Source organism: Miscanthus floridulus, chromosome 3 (assembly GCF_019320115.1).
Source record: "Miscanthus floridulus cultivar M001 chromosome 3, ASM1932011v1, whole genome shotgun sequence".
Classification (NCBI taxonomy): domain Eukaryota; kingdom Viridiplantae; phylum Streptophyta; class Magnoliopsida; order Poales; family Poaceae; genus Miscanthus; species Miscanthus floridulus.
The window spans coordinates 122,231,110-122,248,664 of NC_089582.1; the positions used below are offsets into that span (position 1 = coordinate 122,231,110).

The 17,555-nt window shown below is 47.0% G+C and overlaps 2 protein-coding genes across 2 annotated transcripts; one reads left to right on the forward strand and one right to left on the reverse strand.

Moving 5' to 3' along the window:
- Positions 1 to 2,360: 2,360 nt before the first annotated feature.
- On the reverse strand, positions 2,361 to 12,027 carry LOC136544315 (uncharacterized). The gene is made up of 8 exons (XM_066536520.1): positions 11,589 to 12,027; positions 4,850 to 4,922; positions 4,612 to 4,778; positions 3,838 to 4,522; positions 3,552 to 3,760; positions 3,159 to 3,453; positions 2,873 to 2,956; positions 2,361 to 2,795 (listed from the first exon to the last, which is right to left on the reverse strand). Exons 1-3 carry the CDS (start codon positions 12,025 to 12,027, stop codon positions 4,628 to 4,630), a joined length of 663 nt encoding a protein of 220 aa, XP_066392617.1. The 3' UTR covers positions 2,361 to 2,795; positions 2,873 to 2,956; positions 3,159 to 3,453; positions 3,552 to 3,760; positions 3,838 to 4,522; positions 4,612 to 4,627.
- Positions 12,028 to 12,070: 43 nt separating this feature from the next.
- Positions 12,071 to 17,524, forward strand: LOC136542272 (cyclic nucleotide-gated ion channel 17-like). The gene is made up of 7 exons (XM_066534622.1): positions 12,071 to 12,416; positions 13,390 to 13,894; positions 14,678 to 14,890; positions 15,287 to 15,591; positions 15,692 to 15,803; positions 16,200 to 16,436; positions 16,635 to 17,524. Exons 1-7 carry the CDS (start codon positions 12,361 to 12,363, stop codon positions 17,343 to 17,345), a joined length of 2,139 nt encoding a protein of 712 aa, XP_066390719.1. The 5' UTR covers positions 12,071 to 12,360; the 3' UTR covers positions 17,346 to 17,524.
- Positions 17,525 to 17,555: the final 31 nt, after the last annotated feature.

Below are 17,555 nucleotides of genomic sequence, written 5' to 3' on the forward strand. Positions count from 1 at the left end.
CGGTATTTGTAACCCGATCGATGTTGGGCTTAACAAATGGGGATTGAAGAGGCGGATGACGTTAGAGGAGGAGAGGGCAAGGAATGAGGCAAGGGAGGAGACAAGAGTATAGATGCAGGTCTTGGACGAGCATGTTGCTACATTATGTGCCAGTGAGTGCTTGAAAACTTTTTTTCGTTACCTGATTTTAAATGTAATATTATCGAGTTGCTAACTGATTGTATTTTATACATCAAGGGATTGGTTGCAGCGGGGAACATGCTGCAGAGGTGGCTCGTGCAAGATATGAGGAGAAGAAGTTAGATGCCCATAGATCACGAGCTGGTCGCACCGTTCAATCACCGATTATGCTGTGTGATGATGGAGACGAGGATGAGGACGACACTGACAGACTGAGTGAGCTCATTGCTTTAGCAGAGGCGGGCATACAGGCGCAAGAGGCTGAGGACGACACAGGCAAACTGAGTGAGCTCATCTCTCTAGCAGAGGCGGGCATTCAGGCGCAGGAGGCTGACGATGACACTGGCAGACTGAGCGAGCTCATCGCTCTAGCAGAGGCCGGCTTACAGGCAGAGGAGGATGACGACGCGTTCTTCACTCAGGCCGCAACGGCCGCAGACGAAGCGAAGGCCGCTTACTACAAGCGACAGACAGGTCAGAGCAACACAGTTGAGCCTAGCCGCAGCAATAGGGTTATAGTAGAGGACTGGTACTCGGATGATGAGTTGCTTACTCAGTACGTTTCAGATTAAGGATTTGGAAGTGCATTTGCTCCTTTGTCTACTGTCGGCACTTAGTTATACTATTAATATGTTGTGTAATGTGACATAGTATCGAACTTTTCATTATGTGGTTGTTTTCATTATCAATGGTCTTAATATTCCGCTTAATGATACAGACTTATTTCCATTTGAACATGTGCTGCAAAAAAACAGTTAACGACATACGACATTATAGAAATCAACACACAAAACACATTAAATGGCATGTGACTACAGGTACCGAACCTGGGTACATAGTTTTCTTTGACTAAACCTAACATACTTTAGGTAATTAAACTATGTCTTTGGTAATTAAACCTAACATGCCTTAGACAATTAAACCTGGGATTCTCCACAAGAAAAACATAAAGTCATCCTAGTAGTGTGGCCACATAGCAAATTGTGTTGCACCTTCTCCATAGTAGCCTCCCTTTGTTGGTGGTGGTGGTGGCGGGGGTGATGGGGGAGACCCCTTGTTCTTGTGGTTAGGGCAGGTGCAATATGGATCATTGCAGAGTGCCTTCTATGAATCGGCACCATTGTTGTTGTCGTCCTATTCGTCGTCCTTGTAACCGCTGCTAACTTCCCTTTCTAGATCGAAGATACGGTCTTATAGGTAGTAGATGTACTCCACATGCGGATAAATAGGTCGAGGATCGACCCACCTACTGAACCCATAGTTTTCTTCGGTCAAGGAAGACTACAAAAAGTATGTCGTGTAAGTGATATAGAAGATAAACATATTGAAGAAACAAATAGTAATAGAAATTACCCATGCTTGTGGGCATTTGAAGAAACGACGACCTCCATCTATTCCCTCGGTGAACATCTGCACTAGGCAGTCCTCACCATGCATGCATTTTGGCCACTCTTCTTTCCTTTCATCATATCCTGTCAGTGGTGCCTCTTTGGTGAAATCACTTTTGCTCTCAACTAAGAACCTCTCATAAAGAGCTTCCTCAAAGAAATCGGGACCAAGAGGACCCTCCCACCCCTAGGTAGTTTTCTTCCCCTTTCCTCTCCCTCTGGACGACCCTCTAGACATTGGTACTATAACAAAAGCAAATGCTAAGGAGTGTTCTTCTTCCTTATTGTTTGTGTGAATGAGAGGGAGTGAATGATTATTTATAGGTCGAGAGGAGGAATGGAGGCCTGTCAATGTGCCATGTCAGCGATCCGTGTGCCGCTTTACCTCAGCCCTTGGATCAAACAGTCATAAGATGGATGGTGGAGATAGAGTTTAGTTGTGCCTCCTTGCATGTTGTCCTTGCAGCTAAGAGGTCTATATCAGTGATGTGATAATTCAATGATGTCCGTGTATCTGAAAAGTCTATGTTTATTCTCTGAAAAGCATAGATTCTTTTACACAGCGTATGTACAAATATTCCTAGATTATAAATGTAATAAATTTATAGTTAATCTGTGTACTACATTTGTGCCTTTGTACAAGTATAGTATGATTAAAGATTCACGCAAAAAATTCGTAGGATACAGTCTTGTTTTAGAAGCATCCACGGTTACAAACAGAGACATCAATATATATTCTAAACATTTAATCATCCAACAAGCATAATGCAACCACAACGAATATCACAACTAACATAATATGTCATGCAAAGTACAAATAGTCCACAATGTCCGTACAGTCCTGAATAATTAAAGATAAGTAAATACAATAGTTCATAGTAACATCTACCACATCCCTCACTATCTTCTACTCTTGCCCCTACCCTTGTGACCTAGAGTGCTGGTGCTTGGAGTGTAAGAGTCACGTGGACGGCGTCGCCTAGTGCCTAGAGGTGGTGTAGGATGAGTCGATGGAGCGTCATGGAGCTGAGAGGGCCCAAGCTCATCGTGCCTCTTGTCCATGTCATCGTCGTCGTCGGCCTCCTCGTCCTCCTCCTCGTCCCCTGTAGCTGCTTGACTAGAGAAACCCAAGGCTCCTCTTCCTGCGGAAGGATCGTACACGTCATGCGTCGTGTTTGTCCTGCAACCACAACAACCAGCCGCACGGCGTAGACGACGTGACAGCCTCTGTTGTACAAAACTATGTGTAAGTGAAAGAATATAACGTATTAATGATTTGTTTGAAAGAATATTTGTAATCTTACATCTAGTAAGCCAAGTATGTAGTCATCATTGACTCTAGGCCTCACGCGCTCGATCTCTTCAACTAAGCTTCTTAGTGTATTGCCCTGCAACAATGTTTTCAATAATAAGACTTCTGAACATATATCATTTAGTTTTGTTTTCTTTTGTACAAGAATGTAACTTATTACAAGGGTTATACAGCTCGAAGGTTGTAATAACTACAATAGATAACTCCTAACGTCGGTCCAAGAACACCTAATGTATTGTTATGTAATTAAACGTAACAAAATAAGTTGATTGGCTTACCACTCTGTCCAAGATCGGTCCTGCCTCCACCTGCCTTCCTGCATAAGTGGACCGGTCGTACGTCGTGTCCTCATCGTCGGAGGACTCGATGTCGGCGTAGTTAGCTTCGGTCCACTGTAGTCTGAGCCTGCACCTTATCAAACGCTGGTACCAAGCTTGGTACCGCCTGAACTCACGGTTCGTGTGCGACTCGTTGTTGTCGTCCAGGTTGTCATGCATCTCCTCCCATTCCTCAATGTAGGACTGGTGGTGCCTCTCCTAGTCAAAAATCTTCTTGTTCCTCTGACGATCCAACCTGCACGTATGTCATCGTTACATTAATCCCCGTACGTGGCACCATATTATAAGAAATGGACCATCATCATGACTCATTTGAAATATTAAAACACTTACTTGTGTAAGTCAACGCCAGTCGAGAACAGAGGCATAGGCCAAAGCTGTCTCACTCCAAATTGGCGTGCAACCCTATCTAGCAGGTGGTACTTGATAGCATAGAAGCAGATTAGAGGACACCTCATCCTATATAAGTAGTCATCGGCCCCACATACGGTGCTCAGCTGAAAAAGTAGAGCGTCCTCTCCACCATACGGCTCCCACTCTACCTGCATCATGTTCAAATAAGATGTTAGATGGTATACTAATCCTTTTAATAGCTGCATGGAAAATAAAATTTACTTACACTAGACGCCGTCAGCGAATCTAGCTCGTTCGTGTACTGAATGTACGCCCGGTCTATCCTCGTGTGCGAAACCCTAACCTGGTCCCAAAGGTACGCCCACGTCGTCTGGCGACTTAGAGGCTGACCTTGGAACCACTCACGATGAGCCAGTACCTCTGGACAACCAACTGGAAAACAAGCCCACATCCACAGCTGTAACAGGTACACGCATCCACCAAGTGACAGGTTCGCCGTAGACCGATGACACCCCTCGCACAGCTGCCGATATAGAAAACACAAGACTACAGAGCCCTAGCTGTACTGACCCGCCTGGTCCCAGATACTGAGGCAGTGGATCCACATCTAGGACGCATTGTCACCCGTCGCGTCGGGAAAGAGAACGCAAGCAAAAAGGTGTAGGATCCACGCTCGGCAGTAGTACCCAACCGTCTCCTCATCTGCCTCCTCGGGGCACTGTGCGAACTCTGTACGTAGCCATGAGATGGGAACTCCAAAAGTGCAAGCCCCTTGCTCGCCAAGCTCACGCCTAAGGAAGGCCTCCACTCGTGCTCTCTATCCCTTTGACCTGCACTGCCCGGTGACTGGGTTTCCATAAATTCTTAGGTCTAGCATCTTCTGATAGTCCTAAAGCGAGACTGTCATCTCCCCAAAAGGTAGGTGGAAGCTGTGAGTCTCCGGCCGCCACCTATATTTAAGACCAAGCAAGATTACTTGTCAAAAAGTCAATCGCATTAACAAATGTCCATGAATGGAGGCAATGATTCACTTTAATACCTGTCTACCAACGCAATTATCGCCGCTGAGTTGAACTTGGGCAACCCACGACGAACCTGAAAGGAGATGACATCCAGACCAGCTCTTTGCAGGAAAGGAGTGTACCTATCGTTGTACCGAATGTCCAAGAATCCACTGTGGATCCTAGAACGAAGGTGCGAAAGGTCCTGCGTCGAATATAACATAGTCACATGTTACTTCACGAACACATGTACGAATAAAACTTATAGATTATTACCTGCCCCAGCGCAACGAGACGTCCTCTGTGGGTCTCCTCGTACGTCGGGTCGAGCAGGTGGAATTGCTCCATCCTACAAAAAAGTGAATAAATTAGAATTGCAATATACAATGAAACATGAACTTATAAATGTATAGGTAATTGACACAAATACAAGCATAAATTGAGACATGCATAATTAAATATATGATACGACAAAATATAAAATAATACTATAAACCAATAGTCCTACCTCACTAATCTGTCAATGGCAACTTCGTGAGTTGTGGCCAAGTCTACCGCACTTGCCGCACTCATACTGCTCGGGATCAGTAACAAATGGAGTTCCTCTCCCATGCCTAGTTCTTCCGGGTATCTGATCCATAACCATCCTATGCCTCGTCCTCTGCCTTGATCCATGCTTGTTCCAACGGTAAGCTGGATCCGCAATGTACTTTAGCCCATCATAAGGAGGCCACTCTCTAGGGTCCCAGAAAGGCACAAAGCGAGGGCTCCATGTGTTCACAAGCATGTTGACACTGAACTCGTGAGGTATCCTCCTCTCGATATTATAGTTGCGATGCCTAGCTGCTGCCACCAAATGCGAACATATAAAATGGTATTGCCTTGGTTTACCACAAGTGCATTTGAAATCTTGGAGGACAACCACATGTATCCTCGACTCTTGGACCTCGCTGTCGGACGTTGTACCGCCCTTATGCTCGACCTGATAAGTCCCTGTGGCGTGGTCAAAGCATGCAACCTCATGTGTGTCAGCCCTTTCTCTTACCTTCTCTAGGTGTGCCTTTGGTTTCGGAGCCCATATCTCTCCATCACTCCTCAACTGCAATGCATGGGCGTGTCTATCGTTGAACCAGGCAACAAGCTTATATAAGGTGAATTGAACAATTGCATTTACGGGCATACCATGTATCCCCAATAGCAACTTATTGAATGACTCTGCCATGTTGCTGCACTGAAACTCGTACCTCTAGCCACCGTCGTCATGAGCTCTCGTCCATTTCTCCAAATCCCTCATCAAACCTGTGAGCCATTGTCTACCTTCTGCATTTGATGCGGTTCTGACCTGCTCCAACTTTTCCCTAAAGTACTTGTCCTCAAGCTGTCGAGCAGCCTCCTGTAACAGATCAAAGTTTTTCTTGACACTGTCCTTCCGTAGTAGATTCTCGGTAAGGTGTTGAGTACACCAACGATGGTGCAAAGGTGCATACCCCTCTAACTGCTCTTGCATGGCATTAAGTATGCCCTGATGCCTATCAGATATGACGCCAACCTCCCTGCCAGGGCCAACCACATGTATCCGGACTAGCCTCAAGAACCATCCCCAACTGTCATTGTTCTCCTTCTCAACCAAAGCAAATGCCAAAGGAATCAACTTGTTGTTCGCGTCACAGGGTATGGCTATAAGAAGTGTGCCCTGATATTTGCCAATCAAGAACGTATCATCAATGGAGAAGACGGGACGACAGTGCCTAAAGGCCTCGACACACTAAGGAAAGCACCAGAAGGCACGGAAAAATATCTGCCTCCCATCCTTCCATGCATTAGGTTTTGGGATGTACTCATAATGCATGCCTGGATTCACCGCTTTGATTGCATTGAAAAGAACTGGCAACTGCTCATACCCATCCTCCCAGTCCCCATATATCATCTTCCACGCTCGCTGCTTAGCCCTCCATGCTTTACCATAAGTTATCACATATCCTCCATACAACGCCTCAACGGTCCTGATAATTGTTCTCACCTTCATGTCAGGTTCTCCCTGCAAAATTCCCATCAACCGCTTGGCAATGAGGATAGATGTCAACTGTCGATGCCTCAGTGTCAGCTCATGGTTAGCACAATTGTGTAGACCAACTACTTTTGTGATCTTTCATTTTTCGGTCACCTGTTGCTTCCTTACACAAACCCTCCATGGGCAGTGTTCCTTGTCACACACAACTGTGTAACGGCGCTCCACATATGAATGCAATACCCTGTAAGGCCTCTTTCGTATCACTACAAAAGCCTGCAACCACCTCTTCAAAGCAGGGAGGTCATTGAACACCCTCTCTCCTCAATTACCATGTTAGGACCGGCCTTAGGAGCTTCTAGGAGCTCATCATCATGTCCTTCTGCAAACGCCAGATCAGAATGAGCAAGATCACTAAACTCATGAACTCTAGGATCACGACGATCGGGAAAGATACGTCTCATCATCTCAACATCACTCTCCGTCAGCTCTCCAACGGGACGATCATCATCAGAATCAAGAGCCCTAGCCATCTCATATGGCTCCGAATCATTCATAATTTCAACATTATTGGAGCCACGAAATCCATCTGAAAAGTGCACTTGCGTAGCAACATGGGGTACATCGATATTCTTAGGAATGTCTCCTGCAACGTCATTACAGAAATGAGGAAAGAATGAAAGAAATAGATGTAAGGAACGGGATAAGCTCCCAAAAACCATGCGGTTAAGACACTTACTCGGATGATTCTGTGTCAAAGGGATCTCATAAGAAGGATCTACCACGAAAATATGAGTATGACAACCATCTCCAAATAACGCATTTAGGGCAGATTGAGCATCAGGAACCGTAGGCGCAATCTGCACATGCAGGTAAGGTTCCAGAACGGGAGGGTCAATGTGTGCCGGATGATCCATTGCTGGGGTAAACCCATGAGGGATTGGATCAACTAACACCCGACGAACAACTACGTCCAAACATTGCAGCTGGCTCTTCATAGCCGATCTCACATAGTTGTCCCACTGATCCGCACAACCAATTGAGATCATTCGCCTGAAGATGTTCGGAGGACAACCTAGGTGCAGTACACCATCAACTGCAATGTCATCATCTCCAAAGCAATGCAGCTCCTCCCGAGCCCTTGCAACCATATCACTAAATAAAGGCCTATCATTGAATAGCACAGACACGCTTTGTATGTCAAGAAACTCAACATATCCATAACGATCGCTTTCAACCGTGCCTCCATGATATATGGTCACTAGGTTGTCCATCTATTTAAAAAATGTAACGAAACACATGTCATTTAGTCCAAATTAGACGATAGATAGTACCTAACAAGTACTTTGTAACTACAAACTAAGTAATCATGATAATAACTACGTATATATTTATAGTGTACTCACTAAATAGCAAGATCATATGTAGTTAACTACAAATATAACTATATATCTAAGTAGCTATCTAACTATATCTATTTACCAATGTATCTATGTTTCTATCTATCTACATATATATCTAACTAAATCAACTAACAAAGTCATCACAGTATAACTAGTCAATAACATACACCAACTAAATAGGTACATTGCATATTCATATTTTTTACCTTTCTGGGTCAACGGACGATGGGCGTAGGTCAAGGCGAATATCCAGGACTGCGGTGGCGTGGCCAACGACAGAGGTGGCGCGCGGCGATCGCGGGGTGGCCGGCGCTCCGCGCTGCGAGATCGGCTCGACGGCCACGGGAGGCGGGGCAAGGCGAGGGCGGCGGTGGACGTCGGCAAGGTGGGGCGAGGCCGGCGGTGGAGGGGGCAAGGCGGGGCGAGGCCGAGGCCGCGGTGGAGACAAAGGCTAGGACGGCGGTGGAGGGCGTGGCGGCTCGGCGCTGCAGCCAACCAACGGCAACAGCGCGAGGGCACGGCGGCGCGGTGCGGGCTCGGGCGAGGGAGCGGAGGCAGGGCGCGCGCGGGCTCGGCCGCCGGAGCAGCGCTCGGGCAGGCGGCTGCGCGGCTCGGACGGGCCCGGCGCGGCGCGGGCTCGCGCGGCGCGGGCAGCGCGGCGCGCTCGGCGGCGCTCGCTCGGGCGCGGGCGCGTGGGCGCGGCGGGCACGGGCGGGCGGCGCGGCGCGGGCGCGCGCGCGCGGGCGGGCGTGGGCGGGCGCGGGCGCCGTTGGGCGCGAGTGGCGGCTCGGACGCGGCGTGGCGCGGGCGTGGGCGCGACGGCGGCGGCGCGGGCTGGCTAGGGCAGGAATGGGGAAGAAGGCCGAGCGGCAGATATTTAGGCCGAGCTCGGCGCCAGAGTGAATGGCGCCGAGCCCCTTACAGGCCGTTTGCCCGTGCCAAGGACCTCGGCGCCAGAGTGAGTGGCGCCGAGCTCGGCGCCACTCACTCTGGCGCTGAGCCAAGGGTCCATTTCTGGAATTCTTTCCGCCAGGGGTCTATTTGAGAGAAACTTTCGAAAAAGGGCCAAATAGTAAAAAATTCCGTCACCACCACCTCTTCCCTGTCCCCTCTGGCTAAAAAGAACCGCATAAAGATTTTTTAGCCTTTCACCTGTATGTCATTACGAAAGACGCTCCACGTCTATAGGCCACTAAAAAATTTAAATGCATCCATATGCTATGACACTTTACTTTTTTTTGTTCTCCACGCCATTCCGTCCACTTTTAGCTCTAACGGTATCGAACTGTGCTGAAAAATGTCTAAACTACCCTCAGGTCTGCTAGCATAAGTGTATGCGATCTTTTAATCTTGGCCGCAAATCCAGAGAGGAACGGTGCAGGTTCATTGCCAGTATATGTGTATTTCTAAAGTATTTTCAAATTTATTTTTCTAAAGGAAAATGGTTGTATAAGGTGTAAGCATGACTTCACGGTGAGGTCATCAACTAGCGAGGCAGAGTTGTGCTGCTCGCTCCGGCCGCTCGCGCGGCGTTGCGCGCATGGCGTTGTCGCAGAAGCCAGCAAGGACGACAAGCCACGTAGAGCTGCGCCACCCCGTCCCGAGCCACCGACGCCGCCACTGTAGAGTTCGACACACTCATAGACGTTCAGTTCGGCGACCCCAACCGGAACCACATCGGCTTGGATCTCGGCTCCATGGTCTCCGTCGCGTCCGCCAACCACGGGGACGACGCCACCGGCGGCGTCGACCTCACTTGCGAGAGGACCGTTAACGCTTGGATCGACTACCGTCCCTCCAATTCCGGCGACGGGAAAGGCAGCGTCTTGGAGGTGTTCATGTCCTACGCGCCCAAGCGGCCGCCCAGGCCCGTGTTGTCCGCGCCGCTCGACCTCGGGGAGCACGTCAAGGACGTCGCGTTCGTCGGATTCTCCGCCTCCACGCAGGGGAGCATGGAGACGCACACCATCGAGCGGTGGAGCTTCTCCATCGCGTCGCCTTCGCCATCCCCATGTTCGGCACCCGCCGTGGCGCCGCCCGACTCTACCCCGGCGCTCCTGCCTCCTGTCGCCAACCCGGTGCTCCGTCGCTACCAGCTGCCTCAACGGGTGTCGCCGCGCAGGCTAGCTCGAACGCGCAGACGCCACGAGTGCCCCGCCTTGCCCCGTGGCCGCACGAGCATCGCCACAAGCGCCCTGCCCTGCCTCGCGGTCGCACGGGCCATCCCCGGCGCCGGCGTCGTGGCCGCCGCCGCGTGCGCCCTGCTCCATGCCGCGAATGCGCGGACGCCATGAGCGCCCCGCGCTGCCCCGCAGCTGCACGGGCAACGCCACGAGCACCCCATCCTGCCCCGCGTCCGTCCTCGGTGCCCGCGTCGCGACCACCGCTACGTGCGCCCTGCCCCACGCCATGGACGCGCGTGCCGTCCTCGACGCCAGCAGCGTGGGCGCCGTCGCGAGTGGCCCGCCCCACCCCCACGCGGGCGAGCTCCGCCCCGACCACCACGGGCGTGCGCGGGAGAGCTCTGCCCCGGCCACAGCGACGGCACGGGCTAGTTCCGCCCCCGACAACTACGATAGTGCACGGACGAGCTCTCCCCGGCCGCGTTCTTTTGGAGGAAGAAGGTGGCCGGGTCACTTACAGCTTGGGTCCACCGGACAGAGACAAAGAAGTGGGAGGATAAGGTTGTGAGAGAAGGGTATTATAGACTTTGTGACCGGATGGGCCCACAGGTCAGGGCTACCAAATGGTGAAAATCAGATGGAAGGTGGACGGAATGGCATTGAGGACAAAAAAAAAAGTAAAGTGTCATGGCATCCGGGTGCGTTTGAACTTTTTAGTGGCCTATAGGTCTGGAGCATCTTTCATAGTGACAAACAGATAAAAGGCTCTTTTTTTGCTTAAGCATTTCTACCCTTGTTTTGAATCGAAATGGTGATTTTCCTCTCATTTTTTTTAACTTTGTGATTTTACACCTGCGATTTTAAAACGAAGGGAGACTTTACCCCTACTCTGTGAAGTCCCTCTAACGGTGTTAACTTTTAGACAAAGGGATAACTTTGCCCATGCATTTTTATCCCTGTTTATTTTGATATTTATGTTTTTACCCCTATTTTCAAATCAGCAATTTGACAATTTTGATACAGAGTCATACAATTCAATTAGTGCAAATCTCAACAATTTTTAAAAAAATCGACAACACTTCAGCTAACAATCCATATAAACAGAATTTAATATCGCGTTGGTTTGAACTAATAGCAGTGTCAATCTTTGATACATGGCATTAGTTTGAACTAATAGCAGTGTCAATCTTTGATACTTCGTACATGAGATGCATATACAAACAAGCCAATTTTCCAGCAAGGAGTCAAGAACAAGCTGTTCTTCTCTACCGAGTAGCAAATCCAATCCTCAAAATGATCGGATCGGACGCACGCCAGGAAACCGAAAGGCCCCCTCTTCTTTCTTTTTTTTCCAGATAATATCTACAGCCTCTACCACTTGGATTAGCAGCGCGAATGGAACAGCGTAAGATTGCCGCCCGTCCCCGTTGGCGATCAAGAACAGCAGTTAGCGCTGCGTACCAATCCGTTCGTGCACTCACCGCAGCGGACGACGCGGCGCTCATCCTCGACGAACACCTTGCGGCCGCCGCCACAGCTGTTGCTCGGGACGAACCGGACGCCGCCGCAGGCGTTGCAGACGAAGGCCAGGTCCTGCCCGGCCGCGCTGTCGAGGAGGTGTCGGAGCTGGCCGGCCTCGTTCAGCTGCCGGACCTCGTCCGCGCCGCCGACGAACAGCTGCAGGAGGCGCCGCCCGCCCAGGCCTACGCCGCCAGCCGCCTGCGCCAGCCAAGCCGCAAACCGCCCGCGCTGCCGGCCTCCGACTGCCGCCGACGCCCACCGCCTGGCGGCCTGGGTCCAGCTAGGGTTGGACTCGTCTAATTTTGGGAAAGTGAACAGATGGACCTGCGGTTGTGGGGATAGGAAGGTGAGGGTAGTTTTGTCTTTTTGTTTATGGATATCTTTTTTTTTTCTTGGCATTTAATTCATCCTACTAAACACCGTTACAAAACAGGATAAACGGCAGCTTCCATACAAAATCGTGAGGATAAAAACATAAAGTTGAAGAAGTAGGGGTTGCACCCTGTGGTAGGGAAGAAACACCAAATTCTTTTTTTTTCCCTGTCCGTTCTTCCACTCGAGTTCTTCAGTTCTTTGGAATCGTCAGACGGAGCAACTCGAGTTTTCCTTGGTGGTGATCTGTAACCGGAAGAGGTGCGCTCCCCCTCTCTGATCCCCCTGATTGGCCTCGCTCCAGTTGGGTGCGAGATTTGGACGGGACGGGCGGAGGTTGGGAGAACCGAGGCGGCCGGCATGTTTGGGTCCAGGGTCCAGGATGAGGTGGAGATGCAGAGGAGGCCTAACAACAGGTACGCGTCTTGATTCCATACGGCCTCCTTTTCCCCTGCGATGTATTTAAGTTCTGACCTTTTGGATTGCCTGCTGAGAGTCGATGAGTAGCTGTTAGAATTTGCTGAACTGGGATTGACTTTGGGTTTGCTGTATTGGGGAGCGAGGATGGAGGGGGTATTCGGAATGGATTCTGGAAGGGAGGACATAAAAGGTGGTGGTGTAGCTTGCGCGGTACGTTCTTCACTACCTCGAGGAATTGGAGAGGACCAATTTGAAGCTTTGGTCCCGTTGAAGCCTGGATTCAAGTTCCTTTTGCTGAAGAGAGGGGAGGGATGACTCTAGTATTGAGACTGAGAGAGCTTCGTTGGAGATTAACTCGTCAAGTCCAGAAGAACGTGTTGGTTCTAATCGGATTAGCTGGTTTTTGGTGTGTATGACAGAGTCTTGTGATAATTTGTGAAAATGACTGTAGAAATTGAGAGCATTTGCTAAGCCTAATATTTATCCCTCATTTATATTCAGCTTCACGGTCAAGCTTAATTTTTTCCTTTCAACTAGCCTGATTCCCATGCAATTGCGTGGGCAAATTGAATAATACAGTTCTATTTGCTAAACAGTTGTAACTTGCGTGCTTTGAAAAAATATTTGTTTTTGTCCAACAATCGTGACTATTATATATCTCTGTCTTATCTTACAATTAAGAATTAGAGACATCTCAAAAATATAAGTGGTCTAGATCTTTTCCCTTTTCTCTGTATTAGTGACTATTATACTTTTTAAGGATTGTGGTAATTTCTAGCCCTTAAAGGGAAGGTAGCATGATGAACTGTGGAATCTGCTGGTGAAGATGGTCTGTGGAATCCTATGTTATTCTTCTTCTATTGTTACTTTGGTTCTAAATCACACTATTTTGACCCAAAATCATTGGTTTTGATGTATCAATAATATTTGCGCTTTTGCTATTTTTTCTAAGTTTCTGTTTATCTTTAGGATCTTTCCTGATGAGAGACAAAATCAATCTAAGCCATTATATCAAACTGCACGGGCCAACAGATTTGGTGCAAATAGAATGGATCTGAAGAATCCTGAGAAGCTTAAGGTGTTAAATGAAGGCAACAAACCGTGGCACCAGCGTATTCTAGACCCTGGGAGTAATATTGTACTGGGATGGAACAGGGTGTACCTTGTGGCATGTTTGTTTGCTCTTTTCATAGATCCTTTTTTCTATTACCTTCCATTGATTAGACAAAATGGCAATGGATCTTCATGTGTTGCCAAGGACCAGGGACTGAGCATAAGAATCACTGTCCTACGATCACTTGCTGACTTATTTTACATGTTGAACATAGCAATCAAGTTTCATACTGCATATGTGGATCCAAAGTCCAGAGTCCTCGGAAAGGGAGAGCTTGTTGTGGATATTAAGAAGATTCAACGAAGATATATGAGAACTGATTTCTTTGTAGACATACTTGCAGCTGTGCCACTTCCACAGGTAAAGACCTCGCGAAGATTAGTGGCTGCAGCCCTTGTTGCATAATTTAATTTTTTATATTGCATTTTCTTATTTTACCATTTCTAGTGGTACTACAATCACCTGCGGTATATGTTCAATAGCAATGCCATATGCATATTATTTTGCACTAAATTGATTGATTAGGCGATTAGCGTCTATGTGGTGGTAAGATTCTCGTGGTATGCCTTTGGGTTGAGCCCAAGTCATTATTTCCCTTAATATAAGGTCATCAAAGTAAGTGATCTGACCCTTCCTGGTGATGTTGCTATTTCCTATCCTAGAAAATTGTCGTTAGTAAACATACAATTGCGACAACCACATTGTGACTTCAGTAAGGTGGACCCAACTACCTTTCTACTCAGATGTATTCATGCCATATATCATCTGAATCTAATTGACATCCACTTTAGATCATAAGAAAGCATTCAATGAAATTTATTGTAATCAGCTAATACTAGCACTATTATTGATGCATTATATATGTCTTTATATCCTGTTCTCTTGATTTTTCCCTTTTCATTTGTGGCTCATGTTGGGCTTCAACTCTAGCCTACCCCAACTTGGTTGGGACTAAAAGGGTTTGGTGTTGTTGTTATAGTTGTAACCTGCTAGCTTAGCTGAATGCTTGTAGATTAACATTGCCTGTGTAGCTGAAATTTTTTAGCGATGATTATCACAAATACTGAATATGATGACTTGGTTTGTTAGTGCAAAACTTCTGTAGTTAAGACTTAATCTTTCTGGGGTGACTTTGTTTTGCAGGTTACTGTGTGGTTAATTATGCCTGCGATAAAAAGCTCAGATTATAACATCCGAAACACTACATTTGCTCTCGTAATTGTGATTCAGTATGTCATAAGAATGTATCTCATCATCCCTTTAAGCAATCAGATTATCAAAGCTGTTGGAGTAGTTGCAAAGTCAGCTTGGGGGGGAGCAGCATACAATCTTCTGCTCTACATGCTTGCAAGCCATGTATGGTTATCCACTTTCAATTTTATTTATGAAATTCCTGGGGATGTTAATTTGAATTAAGCTTTATTTCAGCTTATGTTTGTTCTAAGGGATACACATGGTTTTATTTGCTATTGAAAGTGGAGTCTTGTCTTGTCTTCATATGGAACTAAATATCAGTTTTCTCGTCCTTCTTTTTTCCCGATTCAACAAATATATCCATTATCCTGGAATGCATTAGAATTCAGTCTTGCATTCTGCACAAAGAAACAAAACTGTTTCAATTTGACATGCATGTGAGCTCAATTGTGAGAAACAATTCTATCACTATCATCTTGGATCTTGTGGTTACACTTTTGTTTTTGCGCGATACTAAAATTATGTTACTTATGATATGTCCTGTGTGCATTGCTGCAGATTACTGGTGCAATATATTATCTTCTCTCCATCGAACGGCAGATTACATGCTGGGATCAGCAGTGTGTTGCTGAGTACAATGATAAACATTGCAACTTGAGATTTATAAGTTGTGAGAATAATGGTTCTAATGATTATTCTGTGTGGGCAAATAACACAAGTATATTTGTCAACTGTGATGCCAATAATCCTAATTTATCATTTAAGTATGGGATGTTTTCTAGTGCACTGAGTAAAGGCGCCGTCTCATCTCCATTCCTTGAGAAGTACTTCTTTTGTCTATGGTGGGGTTTGCTGCAGCTTAGGTTGTGATCCACTGCTATACTCTGTTACTTTGGCTTCTTTTGTATGTCTAATACAATTACTGATTTTAATGTTGTTTTGTGTCTGTTGACACCTTTTCAGTTCAAGCGGGAATCCTCTCGTGACAAGTGCATTTATCACAGAGAACTTATTTGCTATAGCAATTGGCGCTATCAGTCTCATACTCTTTGCTCAGTTGATTGGCAAGATGCAGGTAGTGCCATAAATTCTCACTTCTGAACTACAATAGGAAGTTTTGGGGTTGATAGTTCATACTTTTTATGCTCGTATTACCAAGTCAATCCTAGGATTAACACAGCATTAGTAATTGCATTATGTGATAAATTTGGAAGCAATTTTAAAGCTGATCTAGTTTGGCAAAATTACCTTGTTATCAGTTCTATTGTGCATTATGTGTTAGGCTATTGTAACTTTCTGTCTTTTTTGCTTAACTGATGCATCAAGTATATGAAGTATGAACTTCCGTTTCATGGTTTGAGATTTCTGATAAAAATAAGGATATTACTGTTTCTGTGTTCAGTAAGCCATTTTCTGCACTGGTAACCCACTTGAAGTCTGATTCAGAGATCACTTCCTATTCTTCTTTTAGACATACCTGCAGTCTATCAGTAAAAGGCTTGAAGAGTGGAGGCTGAGGCAAAGGGACATGGATGAGTGGATGAGACACCATCAACTCCCATCTCATCTTCAAGAACGTGTCCGGCGGTTTGTTCAAGTTAAATGGCTTGCTACAAGAGGAGTAGAAGAAGAGTCCATCTTGCAAGCTTTGCCTGCTGACATACGTCGGGATGTGCAGCGTCATCTTTGTTTGGACCTTGTTAGACGTGTAAGTTGTGGTTATACTCCCGTCTCACAGTTGAATTAGTAGAGTTTTTAGTTTTTGAAAGTTTCTTGATGGATTATTTACTGTATTTGGATGGAAATAAACAAGTTGACGCTCTGTTGCTTTTTACCATTGCTTCTACTGCTAGTTGAAACTTCATACACATTCTCTGGCAGCTTTTCATTCCATTCTGCAATGCAGGTACCCTTTTTCTCTGAGATGGATGACCAACTTCTTGATGCCATCTGTGAGCGGCTGGTGTCTTTCCTGTGTCCTGAAAATACATACATCTCCCGCGAGGGTGATCCTGTGAATGAGATGCTTTTTATCATACGCGGGAAACTAGAGAGCTCAACAACAAATGGTGGCCGTAGCAACTTCTTCAACTCTATCATCCTGCGCCCTGGTGATTTCGCAGGTGAAGAGCTGCTCACTTGGGCCCTACTTCCAAAGACCAACGTCCACTTCCCACTTTCAACAAGGACTGTACGGAGCCTCACAGAGGTGGAAGCCTTTGCTCTGCGAGCTGAAGACCTGAAGTTTGTCGCAAACCAGTTCAGAAGGCTTCACAGCAAGAAGCTCCAGCACACATTCCGGTTCTACTCCCATCACTGGAGGACCTGGGCTGCCTGCTTCATCCAAGCTGCATGGCGGCAGCACCAGAGAAGGAAGCTGGCTGAGAGCCTCAGCCGATGGGAGTCATACTCATGGTGGTCAGAGGATCACCCAACTGGTGATAAACCCAGACAGGAGGGCACCTCAAGCGGCGGCACAAGGACGATTGCTGAAGGTGCCATTGCCCATATGCATAAGCTTGCCTCTGCTTCCAGAAGGTTCCGCACCGAGGACATTGCTATTTGCAGGTTGCAGAAGCCTGATGAGCCTGATTTCTCCGCAGACCATTTTGATTGAACCTTATGCTCTGGAGCTGTAAATGCATGTTGTACAATTACGATCGTAGTATACTACTGTAATTTTTCTGCACAGCAATTTTAGGTGTTGTGAATTGTGATAGAAAAGATGTACCATGTAATCCTGAAGTTCAGAATCTACCCTGTATAGGCTTAACCTTTGTCAGTGCATAAACTTGAGTATTTTGAAGCGTCATATGTTGTTTCAGAG